The following is a 21,412-nucleotide window of genomic DNA, read 5'->3' on the forward strand; positions in this document are numbered from 1 at the left end:
AGGGCAATGGCTGCTAGCCGCAGCATCTCGGCCAGAATTTATAGTTGGTAACTTTGCTTCGGTGGTCTGGCATCAGCTGGTTCATCTCCACTTGGTCCGTTGTGTTCTGGTCTGTCCTGGTCTGTTCTGATCTGGTTTGGTTTTGGGAAAACACAACCGAGGCGGCCAGTGCAAGTGCAAGTGAAAAATTAAATAACAACTTGAACAAGCCCAGGCAGGAAGATGGGGAAAAGTCCCAGGGAACTTGCGGTTCTTCTGCCAAGTCTGTCCATGGATACTCTTTGTTGCTTCTCTTTGAATTTGTATTTATTTGTACACGTATTGTTTTTGTGATATTTTTGAAAATGGAAATAGTTATATAACTAAAAACAATGTAAATTTAGTTGGAGACGTTGGCCTGAGAGGCGCCGGCGAATGCAAAGTCCGTCGGGTTATCCATGGTTGTTGGCGATGGATTCCGGAAATGATCCGCCGACAGGCGGGTAAACAGTATGCCCACGCTCTCGATGAGACCGAGCAGTGTGCCCCCGATAATGGCACTCCCAGCCATGGCGGCCACTCCTTTCCTGGCTGACAGGACGCCTCCGGTGACAGCTCCACTTATGATCGAGTTCCAAGGATCCTCCTTCTGTCGCATATACACCAGGCTGCAATCTACGACGCTGAAGATGGCGCCCCAAGCCGCAAAATTTCCGGCAATCACCGGCGACTTGGCCTTTATGGCTGACAAGCTCCCGGAAAACCGCCTGCCGATGCCTTGGGGTGCATTTCGGAAGCCCTTCAGGGCCTGAAAGATCCCACCACCTATGCAGCCCATGGCGAAGGCTCCACCGCAGTCGTCAACAATGCGATAGGGACACGGCTCCCGGGAGTAGTCCTCCATCTTGCGGTATGATCTTTGGTCGAAACGGAAGCCGAAAAACTGAAACTGATTTTATCCAAATTTTTATACTTTTGCGGTCTATGGGTATTTGGGTTATTTTATGGCTGAAGTGGTATTTGAGGTTCCTAGTCCCGGAGAGAAAAAAATTCTCTAATCTCTGATAACAGTCAGTCTGAGGGTAAAGCTAAGCTTACTGTGATTTTAAGAGCAAAACAATATATATTATATAGCAGTAAGGGTATTCTAAAGTAACCTACTAGTCCGCAGCCATAGTCTGTGCTCGGTAAAGTGGAGGAGACAAGCACTCGGATCTCTTCAGACTGCAGGAGTAGTTCCTGGAGGAGGCAGGAACGAAGGCCGCCCCGCAAAAGCAAACAAACTTCAAGTGCGAGCTGGTCAATAGTCTGAAATAACAGCAAGACAATAACACTGGCAATAACTCGGAGCACTCGAAAGGGCCAAGAGTGTTGGTCAAGTGGCCTGGCAGCTGCCCCCAGGGCTCTTAATTAATTTTTATGAATTGCACGAAATTTGACATGCCTGGCAAGTTCGTTTTTTTTTTTTTTTGGCAAGTCTTTGCCACAAGGACTTAAACAAAGACTGTGGATCCTTGACTGGATGAGAGGCAATTGCCATGAAGATGACAAAGTACTGGAGGTTGCATTTAAATGGCTCGCCTGGGGGACTCCCTCCAGGACTTGCAGAAAGGCAAATAAATGATGGCCAAGACAAATTGGTCAGAATACGCGAGGGACCCTGATGCAGTTAAAGGATAACTTGGCATCTTCGCATAAGCATCTTTTCTTGTGGCATTTACACCATGGAAGAAGTAATTATTTAAATAATAATTAATATAACAAATAATCTTTGAGATGAGTATAAAATTTAGGGGAATATATGTATATATTTCCCAGAAAGTTTACTTGTTGGTGTTAGGCAGCTTTTGTTCCCTGGATTTCCTTCATTAATATTTGTAGCTATGTCTAATATAATTCGATTATAATATTTCTTAAAACATCTTTTAAATACTGAAATAAACTTCTTCATGATTTAACTACCCGATATCGGCATTTTCACAAAGAGATACTTCATCGTCAGGTTGCCAGTCCAATCCTATCCTGATTGCCTGAAAACCCAGGCGACCGGAAGGATTAACTAAACTGTGTGTGCAAGTGGAATACTGTCCACGTCTCCAGTTGGCTTCGATGGTGCGATAAATCCTGGGTTGCTCCACATTCCTTTCACCCATCGAGCACAGGTCGAAGAGCGATATGTTACGATCCGATGCGAGATCCGGCTGGTTAGGATGTAATTATGTGAGGTATGTATCTATACTTGCCCCCTGTACCTATCTGGGTCTTATCTGGGACAGGTGGAATGGGAGTTACGCCCCCTGAGGTGGGCAACAATAAATTATTTCATTGCTGACCGCAAACAACTCTGGACGCCGCTCTCACGTTCGCCATTAAGCGCGGCGTAAAAATAGCTTGAAATATGTAATTTTCCGGCTCAATTACGACCGGGGGAGTGAGGCGGAGTCCTGCGATGCCGCACCCAAGATGCATGTCCGCTGATAAGAGCACTCTGCCGCGGAGTGGACTCGCCACTGGACACCGCGAGTGCTGCGGCGATGTGGCAGTCGGATAGAGTCCGTAATTTGTAGTAAATCTCTGACACTCGGAATAGATCCCACACACATACACACACACACACACACACGTTGCGACGTTTGCTTTTGGGGCATGAATTTTGAAAAATTCATTTGCTGCGTGCCGCATTTTAATAAGTCCAGAGCCAAGAATCCAATTTGAGAAAGCAAATAAACGGAAATTTAATATAGAAATTGTACTTGAAGGGAAATGTGTGTGTGGACCAGCATTTAATAAATAAATATACGAAGAATCAACAAAATTCCTGTCACAAGTCCCATCTATATCGTAAAATATAAAATCAATGCAGCTGTCGGTGCGACAAGGATATGTGGACCTGGCTGAGGGGTTAAGCAACTCTCCAGCTGGGCAAAAATGCTGGCAGACGGGTAAATTTTAAACATCGCACGTGGCCATAAAAAGCAGGCTAACGAATGTGCCCAGGACCGGGAGCAGAACCAAAACGGAAGTCGGTCTGGGAAGTGGAACTGCATTTTAGCGCCATATTTTATGCACACTTAGAGTCACACACAGGACTCTCGCCAGGAATCCGAGGACGCCGAGTGCTGCAGTGTCAAAGGCAATGCAGGCAAAGATAAAGAACCGAAGTAGCGAAAGGAGCATCAGAAACAAAAGGTTAAAGGTTAAAGAGTGAGAGATAGCAAGAGAAAACCCTCGAATTGGGCTAAGCAAATGCCAGGAGCCGCAAATAAAATGCACGCCCTTCCCACTCGGACAACAGTGCGTATAATGAATATTAATAAATGCTCTGCTGAATTAATTTCCCCCGCCATTTGGCGGCACCTAAAGCCCCGCCTAATTGAATTTTAATTAATTAACAATGTTCGAGGGGTAGCCAAGTGTCGGAGTATTGGCCCAGAATGGCTGCCATCTGCCGGGTGATGGCCAAAAGGAACAGGCTCCGGCAATGAATTTCCCTCGGACTATGCAACACATTGCCGAAAAGTTCCAAAAATTGCTGTGGCCTACTATAATTGCTGTTCAATATGCCACATCATTTTCGCCTCATTAATCACTGCTGGGCCATTTTCATTAGACTCCGACTCCAATCATGGAGAAGACGGAGGCTGGCAAATGGAAATATATTTTATGTATTGTATAGCCCATAATACGGATCAGAAGGAAAGCAGCTGGGAAACAAAGTTATACTTCGCTGGGAAGTTAAATATTTAGCAAGGAAATGGATTAGAATAAATCTTGAAGTTATATGAACTTCATTTATTAAAGGATACAACTAAATGAAATTTAAGTAATGACATTTCGATATTTATGAATATTATCTTCTCACTTTAATGTGTCTTCTTGTTTAAATTGAGTTTTAGTAAGTTGTACATAAATGTTATTTTATGCAATAGGAATAATTTTATAATTTAAAATGGAATTTTTAAATGCTTTAAGAATCCAAATCTTTACTTTCTAAACAAACTCAATTCAACTGGCTTTAAAATCGGTTGCCTGTCTCTGGCTTACGGGCGTTTTCTCACTTTTGCCGGATAAGTCGCTGCCAACATTGGCCGTTCAATTGGAAAGTTGTATGGAAATGTGTCCAAAAACTGTTCTTTTCCCTCCCCTTTGAGTTCGGTGGCATGTGAGGCACGTTCGCGAGATGTCGCTTTTGGCCATTTCGCTGCCATTCCGCTGCCATTTTGTTTGGCTGCTGACAATTATCGATCAGTCCACTCGGCAGCAGGATACGGAAAGGATAAGAGCAAGGGGAGTTGGAGTGTGGTAGTGGGTGTGGGAATGGGTATGAAATGGTAAGGGGTTTGGGGTTCTGGGGGAAATCACGCACAATAGGCGAGCTTAAATGGGCCAACGCATCCTTGGCCTCATTTGCATAAATGACGCGAACATCCCGCATGTTGTTGGGCGAAAATGCAGGGGAAAGTCCTGAACGAGGCATTTATATGTGCATATGTAGAGAGGACACGTACACCAAAAGGAATTTCGAGTTTTAAATAATTAACAATTGAAAAAGAAAGATTATTTCACTGAATCGTAAATAATTTAGGACAAGTTTACACGTTATTTTTATCTTAAAATAAGATTAAATCCAGATAATACATTTTTTTAATAAAACAACTTTGGAAGTAGGAAAATATTCTATTAGTTTCATTAGATTTGTTTCAATTCAAGGTTTTTTTTTTAGTGGAATGTTTGTGGTTCTCTTTAGTTTTCCTTTGTATAATTCCTTTTAAAATATATATATTTAAAAAAAAGTAATATGCTTACTGATCAAAGAATTCCTCTATTTTATTCTACAATCCTTTTCTTTAAGTGCCCTTAAAGGAAGTGGGAAAAAAGCAGCCATCAATGGCCGGCGCTAAGGGTCCATTTTGCCCGATTGCTGCAACAATTGTTGCATTAAGAGTCCTTCAACAAACGGTGGCCCCACAATTTGTGGGAAAATTGTGTGAAAAGTTTTGCCATTTCCATGGGTTAAAAGCCTAAATCAAGGCCTTCGAAATGAAATGTCTTCATTAAATTAAGCTGGCACCAAAATTAAAATGCTGCGCTGACGAGAAATGTCTCTGCGAGCGGAGCAAGAATTATTAGTCCTTGCCCCCCCCGCCGCCGAAAGTCCTGGTCTGTGTAATTGCCAAGTGTTTTATTGCCAAATTTCGGAGCACTAAGTCGCCTACGTCTAACGTCGAACATTTGTCAAGAACCCTGCTACCCCAGTCGCCCGCTGCCTCCTTGCCTTGATCATAAATTTCCGACCCCTTGACTTTTCGCGCGGAATTCATTAGTTCGTCCTGTGTGTCTGTGTCCGTGTCCGTGCTCGGTCTGTGGACCAAATTAAATTACATTTAATTACTTGGCCCCGGCTCATAACTTTTGGCCAGTGCCCGAGAATGGCTTGCGCTGATAAAGTCCTCGCTCGGTCCATATGTCCTGTCGGTCTGTCATCATTGGACAAATGCCCCCAAACGCCTTGAGAACCAAAGGACCCTTGAGGATATTGGGAATACGAATGGGAAAGTGCAGCTGCAGCTGTGGGCTATAGCTGCAGCCGAGTTGGCCCAATCACTTTTCGGCCAGCTCAAGTGGCCTTTTGGAGAGGTCCTGCTGCCTGCTCCTGACAGCTTGAAAATATTTTCGTTGACTCTCGAGTGGCGACAGCCGGCTAAGACAGAGATGAGATGCGTCCTCGACCAGGACGAGCCAAGATGTGATAAGTTAGCGCAGGATAAGAGTCCGAAACTGCAAGCGATGGCTAATACAAATGCCGGCCATATATATTCCGTTTCCGGCCAACACTCGAGGCGAGAGTGTGGGCCTGACAAAATAAATATAGGCTTAAAAGTGGAGAGTTACTTTTAAATGAAAAGGAAAATAAATAAGCAGAGTAATGTTCCCAGTAAGTTTTTTTAATTAGGAATTATAGGTAGCTCATTTAATAATATATTAAAAAGGTTAGAAAAGGTTTTAAGACTGACTTCATTAGGATTAAACTTGGTTTTTATTCTCTTGATATTAAGCTGAAAACAAAGTTAAATAATCCAGTTAGTTAAACTGAAAACATTTATTCACATTCATGAAAAAACCTTGTAACCTTAATTCGTTCGTTAAAACTCTGCTAAACTTTCGTTTTTAAATTACGGCAGCTTTACCTTTTTTAAAATCGAAAACTATTCAGTACCCCTCAACGGTTATGGTAGAGTTAACTTTCCAGAATCATTACTCGCAGCCAGAAGTTGCAGTCAACTTTCTAATTACCTCGACTCCACTGCAAATTTCCGCAGCTCAGTTCCGTTTGGCAAAAGCCTTTGTTTCTTTTTGGCTTTGGCCAAAACAGAAGCCCAGCAAAGTTGGCCAGCCACTCGATATCCAAATGGATGTTAAATGCCGAGGCTATGGAAAAATAAATCAGTGTGAGAACTTCGACTGGCAATTTCGGAGCGTGGCCTCAATTAATATCGAGTAGAGGGCGAAAGTTTTTCTGTTTTGTTAGTTTTTAAATAATTTTCACAGATCTTAATTGAACTCGGGTCCGGGTTTTAAAGCGGCAGCTTTTGGCCAGAATTGTTGCCAGCTGCGATCTGCGCTTCAGTCGACCGATTTGCAGTAAATAACTTTCGCCGGCTTCGTCCTTTTTCCCGGCTCGTTGATGTGTGCGGCTGACCGCAGCATGTGGCCGCCGTACTCGTCCTTTTTCCTCTTTCTTTTTTCTGTATATGTATATATTTTTGTTGTATTTTTTGTTATTTTTGTTCTTTTGCAAAGTTCCCACATGCACCGCATACACGCATATAAATAACAAAGCGAAAAAGAAAAACAACCAATGGCCAAAAGGCAGCAAGTGTAACTAATATATCAGAGCGAAGCACTCTGAAAAAAATAAAAATAAAAAACAAATATGCGCAATCCATCTACATATGTAAAGTGGTTGAAACAATAATAACATTTGCCATAGCTTCGGGAAAAAATCCAGCATTGGAGTAGATTAACCTTGATAGGCCTGCCATTGGTTTTTCCAAAAAAAAAACAGAGTACATTTTCAGAGCTTCACAAAGGAGGATTTAAGCTGTAAAAGGGGATAATTATAAAGAGTATTATTGTTGTCTATAAATTAATTAAATAATTTATAAAATGAAGAATGAAAACGTGAATTTAAAAAAATATATACGTTTAAAAGTAAAAGATATTCTGTGTATGAAATATATATAAATTCAAATAAAATAAGAAATAATAGAATAGAATTCAATCAAATTTAATTTTCAACAATTAATTAGTCTGTGTTTTTCTGCCAGTGTTTTGTGTAGAGTTCTATAATTATGGTATTAATCCCATTGCGGTTTTGTGCCCAGACTCTTGCATATTTCAACCACTTCACAATACCAATATTGATTTAACTTTAAATATGTGCGTCTGCGATTCAACATTGATTGAAGTCAACACAGTACAAATGTCAGATACAAATATTTGCGCTTTTTCCATGGCAATTATTAAACTTAATCAAATCAAAACCGCGCCCTGAACCTCAATTAACTCAGCTATAAAAATCATTTGCGGTCATTTGCCGTTTGCCAAACAATGTAAATGTAACAAAAACTCCTAACGGTAGACGGATCGAACGCATTTTAAATATACGATTACGTTGTCTCGGGTTTGGGTTTATTTATACAAAAACTGTAAACAATTGGCCCCGGAAGGTGAGTGCTTCAGTGATATGTTGACCACAAATTTATATCGACTTTGCCAGGACTATTCGCACTCGTTTGCCATGAAACATTAATGCGATTTACATTTGTAATTATGTGTACAATATTTTAATTTGCATAATTTAGTGGCACACGCGGCAAGTAACACCACCGGCAAAAGGGGGAAAATAAGCTTACATCGCCGATGGCCCCCGCCCAATTTCATTCAAATTAATTTGCAATAGTTTCGTTTCGTTGCGATTCGTATTTCCAGTTTGTCCAGATTGAAAAAGTTTGGCTCACCAGACAATGCCAAAGAGCAGGGAATTCTCGTCGGCATGGATCGGGGCAAGTGAGGAAGGTAATGAAGCACTGGCCCGGACGGCAATTGAAATGTTTATCCTAGAGTACGCAAATCCAATTGCCCGAGGGGCGAAACGAAAATCAGATGCAATGCATTTGCATTGTGATGGTCAACAGAGATGAGCAACTTTTTAGTTCGGCTTTAGGTTTTTCCTCCTTTTTTTTTATTCAGATAAGCCACGGTTAAGGGGATTTGCCAGGGGAAAAGGGGATAAGTCGAGGGCTTGGGAAATAATTCGCATTTAAATTTTAGGGTTCTTCTTTCCATTCAAGAAAAGTATGCAAACAAAAATTGTGAAAATTTGTTAAAGTAAATATGTATGCATATTAATTTATAATTTATTAGGTCTAATTTGAATTATTTTAAACGCTGGAAATATTTACATAATTTATTGATTTTATTTTTGTATAGTTAACTCTTTAAATAGATTTTCCCTATAAAAAAAAATCTAAAATAAGACTGATTCTATCTTTAAAAAGCTTATAATATTTTCATATCAAATTCTATATCTTAAATGTATTTTAATATATTTATTAAAAGATAAAAATGCATGTTGAAGATATTAACCCCAACCCACAGCCATAGAAGAAAGAGCGTTTAGTTTCTGAACCAACTCCACTGTCTGATCAGCTTTTCCTGCTCTGGCACAGACATTTTCCGCCAGGGCCCCGCCCCCATTTTCCGTTCCAATTTCCCTCTGCCAACCCCCTCTGGCACAATGGCAATTCATGCGAAACATTTTGCATGCTCAAAAGTTGCATTTTTGCTCAATAAAATCGCAATAAAGGCGATGGAGGGTATAAGCTGGACATGCGAATCGCATCGGACTGCCGATACCGATATCCCTTTGTTATTCTGCCAGGCAAAACATTTACTCAGAGAGGATGTGCCAGGATATGGCTATGGATATTCGCATCCTTGTCCATACGGCATGAGCAATTGATTCGCAGGCACTCGAACGGATGATCGAATTAGGGCCAAAAGCTGAGACTGCGACTGCGACTGGGACTGGGACTGAGACCCAGACGGAGGACTCGGCAAGGACTTTGCATGGCCAGCTGTCCTGCGGCCACTCGGGCTGCCCCCTTGAGTGACAAATTAGCCACTTTGGGGCTTGTAATTCCCGCCGTCTGAGGCGACAACAAGAAATGACCGCAATTTGCGCCGGGTGTCGAGTGATTGGTGAGCCTTTCCAGCGGCCAAGGATGCGCGCTGCTCTCTCACCTACAAAACGAAATAAAGATGCTTCGCGACAACAACAAAGACGGCCAGGAGGACAGTCAGACATCCAGCCAGCCATCCAGCCATCCAGCCAGCCGGGCAATGACAGTTATAAATAGCCAAGGAAAATTGTCCGGGGGAATGGTGGAGGTAAGAGAGAAAAGAGGTTGCACTGAAAGGAAAATTAAGCAAGACAGGATATCTCAGACAGGTATTTAGAGGGGCTGAACATGGTTCAAAAGATTGTAGTTTAATTTCTAGAAAATATATATAGGTCTATTTTATCCTTTGAGATTCTTAAAAGAATTTTATAACGATTATTCATCATACCTTCCATAATACAACTATTATTACAAGTCAAATAAACTTAAATTTAACCTTTTATTATATTAAATGGTATTATTTCTGCGAGTGCCTTGAAAAGTGGCAGCATCAGGACACGATTTTTGCTCTTGTTGTGTTTGCTTCTCTTGCCGCACACAAAACTTCCAGTTTATTCAAAGTTACAGGACACGCTGTCCCGGCAACGAGGACATATTTTCCATGGCAACGCCTGGCTGGCTGTCCTCGCTGCACTGTCAGCATCATTATGGCTAATAAACATTGTCATTTGCGGCTGGCCAACATCGAGGGGAACCGTTGCCGGAGTTTGTGGACCGAATGCGGTGCGGAGACGGTTTCTTTCGTCACCCAGGGACTTGACTCGAGCATAAGGTGAAAGTTAGTCAACTTATGGCCAAAGTTTCACTTAATGATCAATGAAAGTTTCAGCACAGTCAGTAAAACTGCAAGTGGGTTAAAGGTCAATCCGGGCAGAGATACAAATTCCGAAGGGGTTTAAAATAAATATTTTATAAAGATTGAAAGATCTTTAGGAAGCAGCTAAATGGTAACTGAAAGCATTGATAAGTATTTATTATAAGTATTACTTTGGATGGTTGAAATATATCCTAGAATTAAATTTAACTTTGGTTAAAGTTTAAAGTTTAAAAACTCTCTCTTCATAAAATCCAAACACTGGCCTCTATTTTAAATTAAATTTTTCATTTTCCTGGAGGATAACATAATTTGTGCAGGCAAAAGTTGACAGAGGTCGAGAGGCCGAAAGTGAAAATTCTTTGGTTCACCGTCGAGCCCGCAATCAGGGCAAAGTCTTAGCTCTGGTGATGAATCACCTGCTAATTTATCACCTGGCTTTACGTGTCCATTGTGCAGCTGGAAGCCCAAAGCACTCGGCTTAGCAGTCGCTCCACCCACCCCTTTCATGAAATTTGAATTTGTGAGCCTCAATCTCACAATCCCCATACAGACTCGAAATTGTTTGTAAATATACTGGGGCATAATGCAATAGGGAAGTGGGCGTGCTGCATAAAGTAGCTTAAGACCATCATGTTTGTGCATAAACAAATTAAGTTTCGCAAAAGCAAGAGCCCAAACACGACAAGTGCGACAGCTGATGCTCCCTCTGTATATATATTCTAAGATATTCTCTCCATTCTGTCTCAAAACTTCTCATATTAATGGCTAAAGGTGAGTGGGGCGAGCTGGCTAAGCTGGAAAACTCGTCCAGACTCGTCAGCTTCTAATTAATTATGAAAAGTGCGGGGCGGCTGCAACGCCCACCCAGCCACACACCAGCACAGATACGCTACACACACAAACTCACACACACACTTGTCGGCAGCTTTGGCTGCTTTATGGAGCGCGAAAAAATATAAAAGTTGCCAAAGAAATCCTGAGCAGACGCTGGCTGGGCAGGAAACTAAAAAAGGGACAGAGTCGACCATGAAATATCCTAAGTTTGAGTTAAGGAAAAAGTTAAAGTCGTTGGAAAATGTTGAAAATTAAATTTTAATTAATATTAGTAACAGTTTTTAGGGTATAATCTTAGCTGCTAATATTTTTTAATTTCTTTCTTGGATCTAATAGTCTCATAAACCCTTCTACTCCCTAGTTCCTTTGGCGGACAGCTCGCCTATCTGGCCTGGTAAAAAAATCCTGCATCGCGCCCAGAAACCGCTCCACTTAACGGTTATCCAACACATCCGCATCGCATCGCATTCCGCCTCCGAGAACGCACACAAAGCAAATTGCTATAGTCAATTAAATTAAATTTGTTTGTGGGCCCAACGAGGCGCAGTTAACTTCCAGCAGGAGGAGCATCAGCATCAGCAGCAGGAGCCCAGCGGCAGCATAAAGGATGTGTATCCGGATTGAATCCAAAATCCGGCAGCCAGAGCTAAGCGCTCGCGATTCGATACAAAAGGATGCGTTTATCTCAATTCTATTTGCGCCAAAGGGGAATTCCCGCCCGGCTTCGGAGCGCTTTCCAAATGTTTACCGTGGAATCTTGGCAAACGAGATTTGTCTTGGCCAATACCCGTGGATGACGAGACGGGAAAGGAAGCCGAAACAGAGCTGGCAGAAATAAAATTAAATTTCTACCCGATCCGCTTGGGCTTTTCATTAGAATCCAGATAGAGAGAGAGAGCGAGCGAACACATTTCGAAATCAAATTGACATTGCTTTACAAAGCGTTGGTTTGGTCTGATTTTATTTCTGGCTTTCGCTTCCGAGCAATTTACATTTTAAAATATTTTCGTAAATTAATTTATAGGGATTCCAGGGGACGTCTATGTCGCCATGCATATTCATGACATGCCGGCAATAATTTAATTTGCCAGAGAACAATGTGAAAACTAAATCCGCACTGCTGGCCCCAATTAAAATCCCCATTCAACAAGTTGGCCCTAATCCCGCCTAAGCCTAATTACAATTTGTTAATATCTCTGCCCCTTCTTGTGTCCTTAAATGGCAAATAAAACGCAGCAATAATTTTAATAGTTGTTCTTTTTTTTTCCTGTGGCCTTCATTTGTTTTTCGTTGACCTCAGGCAAACATGCGGCGTATGCGCAATTTATTTACAGGCTCACACTTTCGCCGGGTTTTTTGTTGATTGCGTTAGCTTGTTTAAACATTTACGCCGACATGTTTTTGTTGGTTTATAGAGTTTGTCTGAGGTTATAAAATAGCTAACATATTTTTCTTGCTTTTGGGTGTCACTTAGCTTGGGCTCTTAATCATTTAAAGCTTAATATAATTATGTTTTTAATGTTTGTATTTTAATTTGTATAATTTTGTTAACATTTCTTGTACTTTTAACCTTTGATAACTATAAATGCAGACGAAGCTTTCATAAAAGGGTACATAACTTTGTTGATTTTTCCCTACATCCATGTTTAGCTTTTAAATTAAATTCTTTCCACTTATAAGTCACAACATTGAATGCAACAGTTTGTTGCCTGATTGCTTGTTGCGTTCATTAGAAGGCAACTTCTCTACGCTTAATGCAATTACCATGCACTTTTATGCAACCCAACTACGACTAACGACGAGCTCTCGCTGTGACCTTGCGGCACAGACAAGCCGCAGATCCTTTTCGGCAGAAGGATGGGATGCTGGATGCTGGCAGCCTCAGGCCCTTGGCAAAGTGGGTGGTTCAGGGGAGGTAGAACCGTCAATCGCCAAGTAATTGCATTTACCAGGCACGTATGTTGACGATAGTTAATTTTGTAAGTGTATCTTGATATCGATTGCAGTTTGCCAACGTACGTAGTGTGCGCCAGTGTGTGTTTGCGGAGAGGAAACGGATGCCAGTGGCAAACGCAGGAAGTGCCATGAACATGAAGAAAAATGTGCTGTAAGCGAGCAGAGAAAATAAGTTTTAAAGAAAAAAAATTATAAAATAAATTAAATATAAATGTATTACAAAACTCTGCCAATTAATGATATTTAAATATATTAAAGTAAAATAAAAGTTGAAAAAGTATAGTTGTTTCAGTGCACCAAAGCCGATGCTCAAGTTATTTGCGATGGCAAAAATGCAAGGAGCCCGGGCCGAAACCCAATGAGCCGGAATGCCAAGGAAAAATGCAGTTGCCAAGGAAACGCCAACGGGCACCGACAATGATGGAAATTTCGCTGAAGGAAAAATCCCCACAGCAAGTGGAATTTCCCGCCAGCAATTATGCTGATTTCTATGTCGAAAGCTGCTCCGCCAATTAGTTGGCGGAATCGCTAGTTAATTGCATAGCCCATTTGGACTTGGGGTCCCGGGCAGGTAAGCTTTTGGGGCAGGTCCTGGGCCCCAATCAATTTGTTCCTGGAATCATCAACAGGATGTCCCGGAGCGATCTCCGTCTCGGGGCCATAATGGATTTTTAAAAACCAATTTCCGCTCTATTCCGGCGCTGGTGCTGCCGAACGAACAACATAGAAAACTAATAACCCGTTCCGCTGGCTCTCCGGGGGATCGGGAATCAGGAGCAATCATCGGGACGGGTACCGGAGCCACTCGAGCAGCTGCCAAGGAAATTGTTTCAATTTCGAGGAATGTTCAAAGGACGATGGCACGCACAACGTAGGACGATTAAAATTCACTTTCGCAATATTTATATACAAGAAAATTAAATTTTCCCTGCTTCGACAAGTTTTTCGGCGAAACAATTTAATTTCGCAAAACAAAAGTCCAAAAAGCAGCAGCAAGTAGAAAAAAAAAACGAAAATAGAAACAAAGAAAGACAAAAATGAAGCAAAAAATATGAGCTGCACTTAAAAATTTACGAGGCTTGAGAGTCCTTTGGCCATAAAAAGAGAGTAAGGGGGGGCGGTGGGGATCGGCGGTTACGAAGTCAAGCCATTGACTGACTAGCCAAAGTTACCCTGTAAGTTTGTTTCAGTGTAGGAGTTTGTAGGTGTTGCCGCGGCGAATTGAAAAAGTTTAGACGATCCTGGCGCACCCCAAAACTTTATGAGCGCCCCCCGAGCGCCGCTTCTATAGCATACTTCTGCGCGTTCTCTCTCTTCCGGGATGGCGGCCTTTTTACGACCGTTTTAATGGCGCAACAGCGGACCAAACGCAAGGAAAAAACCAGAAAAAAAAGAAATCGAAAAATCCCAAAAACTTTGCCGGCGGTCAACCAAAAGCAGCAGATGCAACAGCTTCCTCCAAGATGGGAAGGTGAGACCAGATAGCTAACATTGCCTGGATTAAACCGAGACAGAACGGTGAACTACAGAAAAGTTAACTAATCTACAGCAAACTATGGCCAACTTTAAGGCTATTATTTAATTATAAGGTAGTGGAAATTATGGAAATATTTACATATTAAGCCAATCACTTCTGCAACATCCTTGTTAATCTTCACAAAGAAATTTTTACAAGTTTCTGTTATAAGGTTTTCTATCGAAAGACTTCTGTGTCTAGCCATCTACTTTTATTGCATATTATCCTAGAGAAATCCCTCGAGGTTAAGGACGTATGTATGTGATACCCCGAAATTAAACTCAGAAACCAAAACGCAAACGTCAAACGGCAAGTGGAGGACTAGAAGCCGCGACGAAAGTGACCAGGAGAATGGCATAAAAAACAGTACGAGGACGAGGACATGGACGAGGAAGAGGACCTCCGCCAAAGGCAGCCATGTGTCCACCGAAACAAAGGCTTTGGGTATGGAATGGGCTATAAATGCTCAGAAGCCAAAGGCCAGAAAAAGCCAGAGGCAGGAGCGAAGAACAAGTAGCCGCAACAGGCAACTGAAACCAACGAGCGTTAAAAAACGCCAGAATAAAGCCAAATCCACAAGGGGTTAAGCGTGGGAGGGTTAAGAAAAGTGCGGGGCCGGTTCTGGCCAAACTTCAATTTGGTTTTGTGCTCTGTGTTCCATTGCGATTCAAATCGCAGTAGCCGCTGCCATCGATGCCATCAATTGCGCGACGAGGCGGTGGCTGCTGCTTTGCCGCAAAACAGTGGGCATCAGGGGGTTAATTTGGCGATAAATTATTATTAGATAAAAATTAAGATTAATATTAAATTATATGAATATTTAGAAACACAAAAGAGCTTTGCAAATAAATGTATGAGATTTTAAAAATCGATCTTATTTTTTGAGTTTAAAGAACCAATACAAATATGTGTAATACAAGGGTATAAAAATGATAAAAATAGTTGTAATAAAAGTTATATTAGTAATAATAAAACTTATATCAATGGTATAATACTTAATTTTTTGTTAAATAATCTTAAGACTTCTCCCATAGTAATTTTTCCACAAAAATGTCATCCCGCAGAGCCGTTCCAACTCATGCTTCGACGCCTTTGCAATCGCGCTTGGCATTTGGCATTAATGGCCGCGGGGGGCGGGCGACTGGGCGTGGCAGTCAAAGGATGCAAGCCGGAAACTGCAGCTTTGCGGCCAAAACAAAGACGAAAGGAAACAAAGAAACAAAGAGTTGCAACACACTTTTGCCCCGCTTCCCTTTTCGGTTCGAAAATATTCATTAGCCCAGAGTGCCATCGATCGGAGCGTGGGATAGGTGGAGGGATACTGCCATGTGGTATGTGTAGTGCAGATAAAACTTTCCGCTCATGTCAGCTTATAGTTTTTGCCGCACAGATTTCAGATTTTACCCCTGGCCATAAATTTCCCGGGATAGCCAACTATTCAGCAGCAGCAGCAGCAGCACTCACCGCCTCCGCGCTTGCCTGTGGAGCGAGCTATTTTGGTAAAAATTTTAATTAAAATCCCAGACAGTACGAAGTTACACTCTGGCAGGCGATAGAGAGTTGCACATCCACGTCCAATCCTCTACAGCTGAAGTGCGTCTGCCGTGTGCTCAAGCATCGCCAAGTCGAGCGATTCCCACAGCCGCCACAAACAGCAATCGTACAGGATTTTGTGAGTCAAGACGCCAGGATGAGAGCGAGAATGAGCATAAGGATGGCCAAGATGGCGAACCGGAAGACAGCAGAGCAAACGCCCGCAGGACATGAAGCTCTAATAAGCTGCAGTTGTGTTTCGAGGTGGATAGTACGAGACCTAGGATTCTCTTTAAAGGTATTTCTAAAAAGAAAGAGTATTTATTATTACTAGTACAAAGAAGTATTATTTAAATGCTTGGTTTAAGTATTTACAGCACCTTTGATACCTTACAAATAATCCATAAATTCTCCAATAGTTTTCAGTATAGAAAACAAAGCACAGATCCTGATGGTTGAGTTGACTTCATATGCTTTCAAAAGTCAGCCAAACAGCCGTCAGATTGTTACGCGAAGGAAACGCGGGGCGTGGCTGCCTCTCCTCCTTCCATCATCCTTGCTTAGAGTCAAGTTTTATTATAATTACAACTATAACAGTTATTAACGGCAGCTACATAGCTGCTCGTCGCCAGCTGTTGCGCAACTCCAGGTCCCGATCCCTGGTTCTCCTCAGACCTCGCTGCTGCAGGTGCCGCCAAAGTCAACATAGTTGCCAGCTGGAAAAGGGAGCTCTGCGGGGATAGTGTCCCATAATATATAGTTGCATATTAGCAGGAGCTACACAGCTGCCCCCGCACTTATATTGCCCTGTAATGTTGCGTGTTATGAAGCCATTACTGGGCCAAAAGTTTTTCTTTCTTTAAGAGCCCTCTAATTTCAGTTTCTCTGTGTATGAAGCCGCCTGACGGTGATGGAGATAGCGGGGGGTTAGGGGTTTTTGGGGAACAGGAACCAGGAACTACTGGGAGCATCCCGAAGTTTCCAGCTGCTGCATCTTTTTCGGCACTTAGAGAGGAGCACACATAATGTGCAATGTGCAATGCGGCGAAGGAAGACGTGGAAATGGCTCTGAAGACGCTGCCTGAGATATGAGTTCAGGAAGGGCTAAGCCAACTGTTAAAGCAACTTTAAAGTCACAAAGAAGTCTATAAAAAATATAGGGAAATAATATAAATAAAATCAAATAAATATAAATAAACAATATAAATAAAAACAACAGCTTAAACAACTTTAAAGACACAATAAAGTCTAAGAAAATTAAATTTATAAAAAGTGCTCTATAAATATATATTCTAAATTTAGCTCTACGAAAATTCATAGCCAAGGTTTTCCTTTTATATTTAAACCAAAACCCCATCGGTATACCCACACCACATCTTACCTCTACTCAGACATAAGTCAAAATTGAATTTCTTAGCACTCGAGGCTTCTGGCCAAATTTAAGGCCAAGACCCCTCGAGGGGCAAGTCCTCCCCTAATAATCATCAAACACAAACACGAAGACGGAACACACTCAATTTAACCACTCGCTTTCCGCACGAATCATTCCCAGTTGGGTTTATAAAACTCCCGCTCAGCAAATTGAATCTGTCGAATTGCAGCTTTGACTAGTTTTTCGTTGTTTTCCTATTTTCTTTTTTTTTATTATTGGGGGGGAAAGTGATGGTCATTTGAACAGATTAAGCCAAATTGAAACCGAGAGAATCCACTGCAAATTCTGGCATAATTTTGTCATTTTTACAGCAATTGATCTTGGATTGAATGACAGCGCGAGGCGATGGCGCAACATTTGTTTTGGTCGCTGCCATAAAATGGGAAATGAAAATGAAAAATGTAAATTGAATGCAAAAAACGGTTTTTATTTTCTTTTTCGCCCTTTCAGACCGGCGGGCTTGTCGCCAAAGTGTTTGCTTAAAGCGAGCACTTCATTAATAAAACTTTAATGCGCCAGCCGCTGCTCCTCGGAGCGGGCTTATGGAAACGATTTAATTTCCCATCGCCGTCGTCGACACTCGCAGAATTACACACACACACACAACCAGCCAACCACTTTAAATAATAAATATAAAACTTTATTTTCATGTTGATTTTCCGCCAGCAGAGTCTGCCCTGCCATGCAACTTTTCGCAGCGGCTAAAACCAAATCCCATTCGCAGAACGAACCCCTTTTTAACCCCGCCCCAGTTGGTCGTGCAATAAATTCCAAATGAAAAGCCACACAATGAAATCATTGAAATTTACGTTGTCTGTGCATAATTGTTGGCCATTTAGCAGCCAGGATTGGAGCCAAGGATAAGACGGGATAAGGAGCCCGCTTTGTTTAGTATTTAATGAGCGATGGCCGGAAGGCCTTTGACTAAGTAAGCAGCGGGATTTCCCAAGAAGGTGAATGGATAATGATTACAATGGTTAATTATGATTGGAATACCATTTTAATTATTTACTAAAAGGGTTGGCTTTGGCTAAATTCGGTTGAAGAAGCTAATTGATAAGGGTTTTTGGTTAATGAAAAATCTGTAAATCTTTTAAATAAATTTATTTAAATATATTTTTATTTAAGTAATCTTTACTAATCTAAAATATTGAAAGATAAATAAAGTGCAAATATGTCAAATCATTTAGCCTAGTTCTTTGAGAGAAGCTTAGTGGTATAATTATTTATCTGTGCCAAAGTGTTTAGCTCCTTCTCCTGGCAATTGACAATTGCTATCCTAGTCACTTATTTTAATGCTCGAGCAGTTAAGTGTATTATTAGCCTGGAAACCCTATTGAGTATGCAGACTCCGAAGTGGGCCAAAACAATTACCGCATAATAAATCAATTTGAGTCCCTTGATTTAACCGGCCACGCCCATTCTCAGTCCCGTTTAGACTCCTTCAATCAGGCAAAGAGTTGGATGTGAGTGTGTGTGTTGCCTCCGTTGGCTGACAATTTTGTAGCTCAAATATGCAAATTACCGACAGTTGGTAGCCTCAATTTGATTCGCAAGCGCTGAAATTGGAACAGCGCAAAAATAAAAGAGGGAAAAAAGCCAAGGAAAATATATATGTATATGTGAGCGAAGCACAACAAGCAAGTCAAATTGAAATGGGCACAAAATATGAAAGCGCACTTGCATTTTAAATATTTAATTGCCAGCTATTTTCCGCTTGAATCAATTTGCATAGTTCGCCGCCAAAGGAAAATTCAGTGCAAATACAAAATGGTCAATTGAATTTTTAACGAGATTTTATGGCCATGTTGAGGGGGTTTTTTAAGATAATTCGTATGCTTAGCCTGTAAATATATCCAGTTAAATTATCTTAAGCTTAGGGTTCGCTTAATTTTGTAAGGAATTTATCAATAATTATTCTTATTTCAATATAGATACCAAAATCTGGCATACCACACTCAACTTCCGCTCGGCAATCGCATTATGTACATAGCAATTAAGTTCGCGATACGTCTCCGGCTGTCAGTTTTGGAAAAGCGTTTTCGAAAATGCAATTCCGTGCAATTCCCATATAACACGAACGGCAAACAACAATTCAATTCATTTATTTGACTAGCAAAAATTGCTGTCGTTGTCAATATCCCGGCTATTATTGCTGCTCCCACACACAGGCATACACTGTTTTTATGCCTCCATGTTTTGTGTTTTTATGGAGTAATCCGAAACTAACACACGCCAATTGGTTTTGTCGCTTGACAGTTGATGGATGTGACTGCTCGCCAAATGATGGAAAACTGTTTGCCCCCACTGGAATATACACATATATGGTATGTATATAGTGTGTATGCAAATTTATTTATTGCAAATGGCTGGAACAAATCGAGTTCGGTTTGAGCCGGCAATAAAACTGCTGCCGGGCCCGGCCATTCGTGTGAATTAAAATCATAAAAGCCTAGCCACAGTAATTAATTAGTTTTGTTTTCCGCATGGCGGCCTATACATGTTTATTAATTGCTCGCTGTCTGCCTTTTTTTGCCTTTCAATTTGCACTTGAATCGTAAACAAATGCGGGCTATTATTTTAATTGAAAATTTTCTTGGTGATTTATGGTCTTTTATAGTTTTGACTTAAGGTTTTCTTGGGGATATATGGGAAATCTTTTACTGTACTTTATTTATTTTAAGCAATTGCAAATAGATTTCATTTATTGAAAATCTGTAACAAAATACTGAATGAAATTCTAAATAAAGATCCTAAAATATTCTACCATAAATTCTTAAGATAATTCTACATTAAATTAACTATTTGTGTATTTATATATAAATCAAATAAAACTCTTAATAAAATTCTAAATAAAATTCCTAATAAAATCCTATATATATTTGTTATATTCTACAAATGGGAAATTAATGCCCAGCATCCGGGAATCTGACCATTTCACCTTGGCATCTTGGTTCTTTTCCTCACTGCCTGATATTTTCTCACTCTCGTCACGTTGCAATGTCAACGGCACACAAAAAAAAAAGGCAAAGGACGAACAGGACCTGCAGCATGCGACACTTCCAGCGCAATGTCGCCGTCAACTGCGCTTCATTTGATTTGAGCGCGCATACGACACGTTGTCCGCTTAACCCGCGTCGTCCTGTCGTGCGTGTTTTTAACGCAATTGCCATAAAAGCGGAGGAGTTTATGTGTGCTATATGCGATTTCCGCTCTCAACTGGGTGTGCGTGCCACAGATGCCACATGTTGAGTCGGTGAACTGGCTCAAATACACAGAACTATGTTTTTGATAACCAAAGTTAGATCAGAGTTAATCTCAAAAAATATTTAAATAAAATATTCAGAGAGGAGTCTTAGAAGTCTGTTTTCGTTAACCTAGAGTTTCAGTAATTTTAATTTTTAACTAGAATTTTTCAGAGTGCATTTACTCTAAGCCCGAATTTAGTGAATTGAAAGAGATTACGCCATGAGCTGGCTGCGATTTAAAAGTGGTCAATGTGCAATTATTTCCATCTACCGATAATAACCGTGGCTACAATTCAAAGCACGCTCTTTAAAGAGAGAGAGCCTGGGGCTGCAGTGGAAATAAGAATGGAATTTATGCCCAGCATGCCGCACATTAGCGCATTGTCACCGCACTCGGCACACTTCCAATAAATAATGTCGCACACACGGACTCAGGCAGGACTCTCACAGGACCTTTGCCAGGGGAGACAGAGTTGGAGTTGGAGTCTACTAATGCGCTTAGCGCCTTGTTGCGACATTTTTGGGGGCCAAGTAGGAGAGCCCCAGGAGCCAGGAACGTTCCTTGGCGACGAAATCCGCCATAAATAAAGGATAACAATTTGTTAGCCACGCAACAAGTGCAAACTAAATCAACAAAGCGAGTAGATTTCCGCAGGCTCTTCGGCTCTGTGACTCACATGTGTAAGCTCTTAGGTGGAAAACCTACACGGGAAAAGCCCCAACTCCCGCTGATAAACGGCTCAATCCTTGTTTGCCATTGTGTGTTTGTCTGAGTTATGAAAGCCATATTTTTTACATAAACACAAAAAAAGGAGCAAACCCAGTCTCTTTGTTTTTGTATTTTAAAGACTT

At 41.2% G+C, this 21,412-nt stretch overlaps 1 protein-coding gene across 1 annotated transcript; it reads right to left on the reverse strand.

Moving 5' to 3' along the window:
- Positions 1 to 288: 288 nt before the first annotated feature.
- LOC108086194 (probable mitochondrial import inner membrane translocase subunit Tim17 1) lies at positions 289 to 1,064 on the reverse strand. Its single transcript, XM_017183056.3, has one exon. It carries the CDS (start codon positions 881 to 883, stop codon positions 380 to 382), a length of 504 nt encoding a protein of 167 aa, XP_017038545.1. The 5' UTR covers positions 884 to 1,064; the 3' UTR covers positions 289 to 379.
- Between the last annotated feature and the right edge of the window lie 20,348 nt (positions 1,065 to 21,412).

This window comes from Drosophila kikkawai, chromosome 2L (genome assembly GCF_030179895.1).
Source record: "Drosophila kikkawai strain 14028-0561.14 chromosome 2L, DkikHiC1v2, whole genome shotgun sequence".
In the NCBI taxonomy this organism is placed as follows: Eukaryota; Metazoa; Arthropoda; class Insecta; order Diptera; family Drosophilidae; genus Drosophila; species Drosophila kikkawai.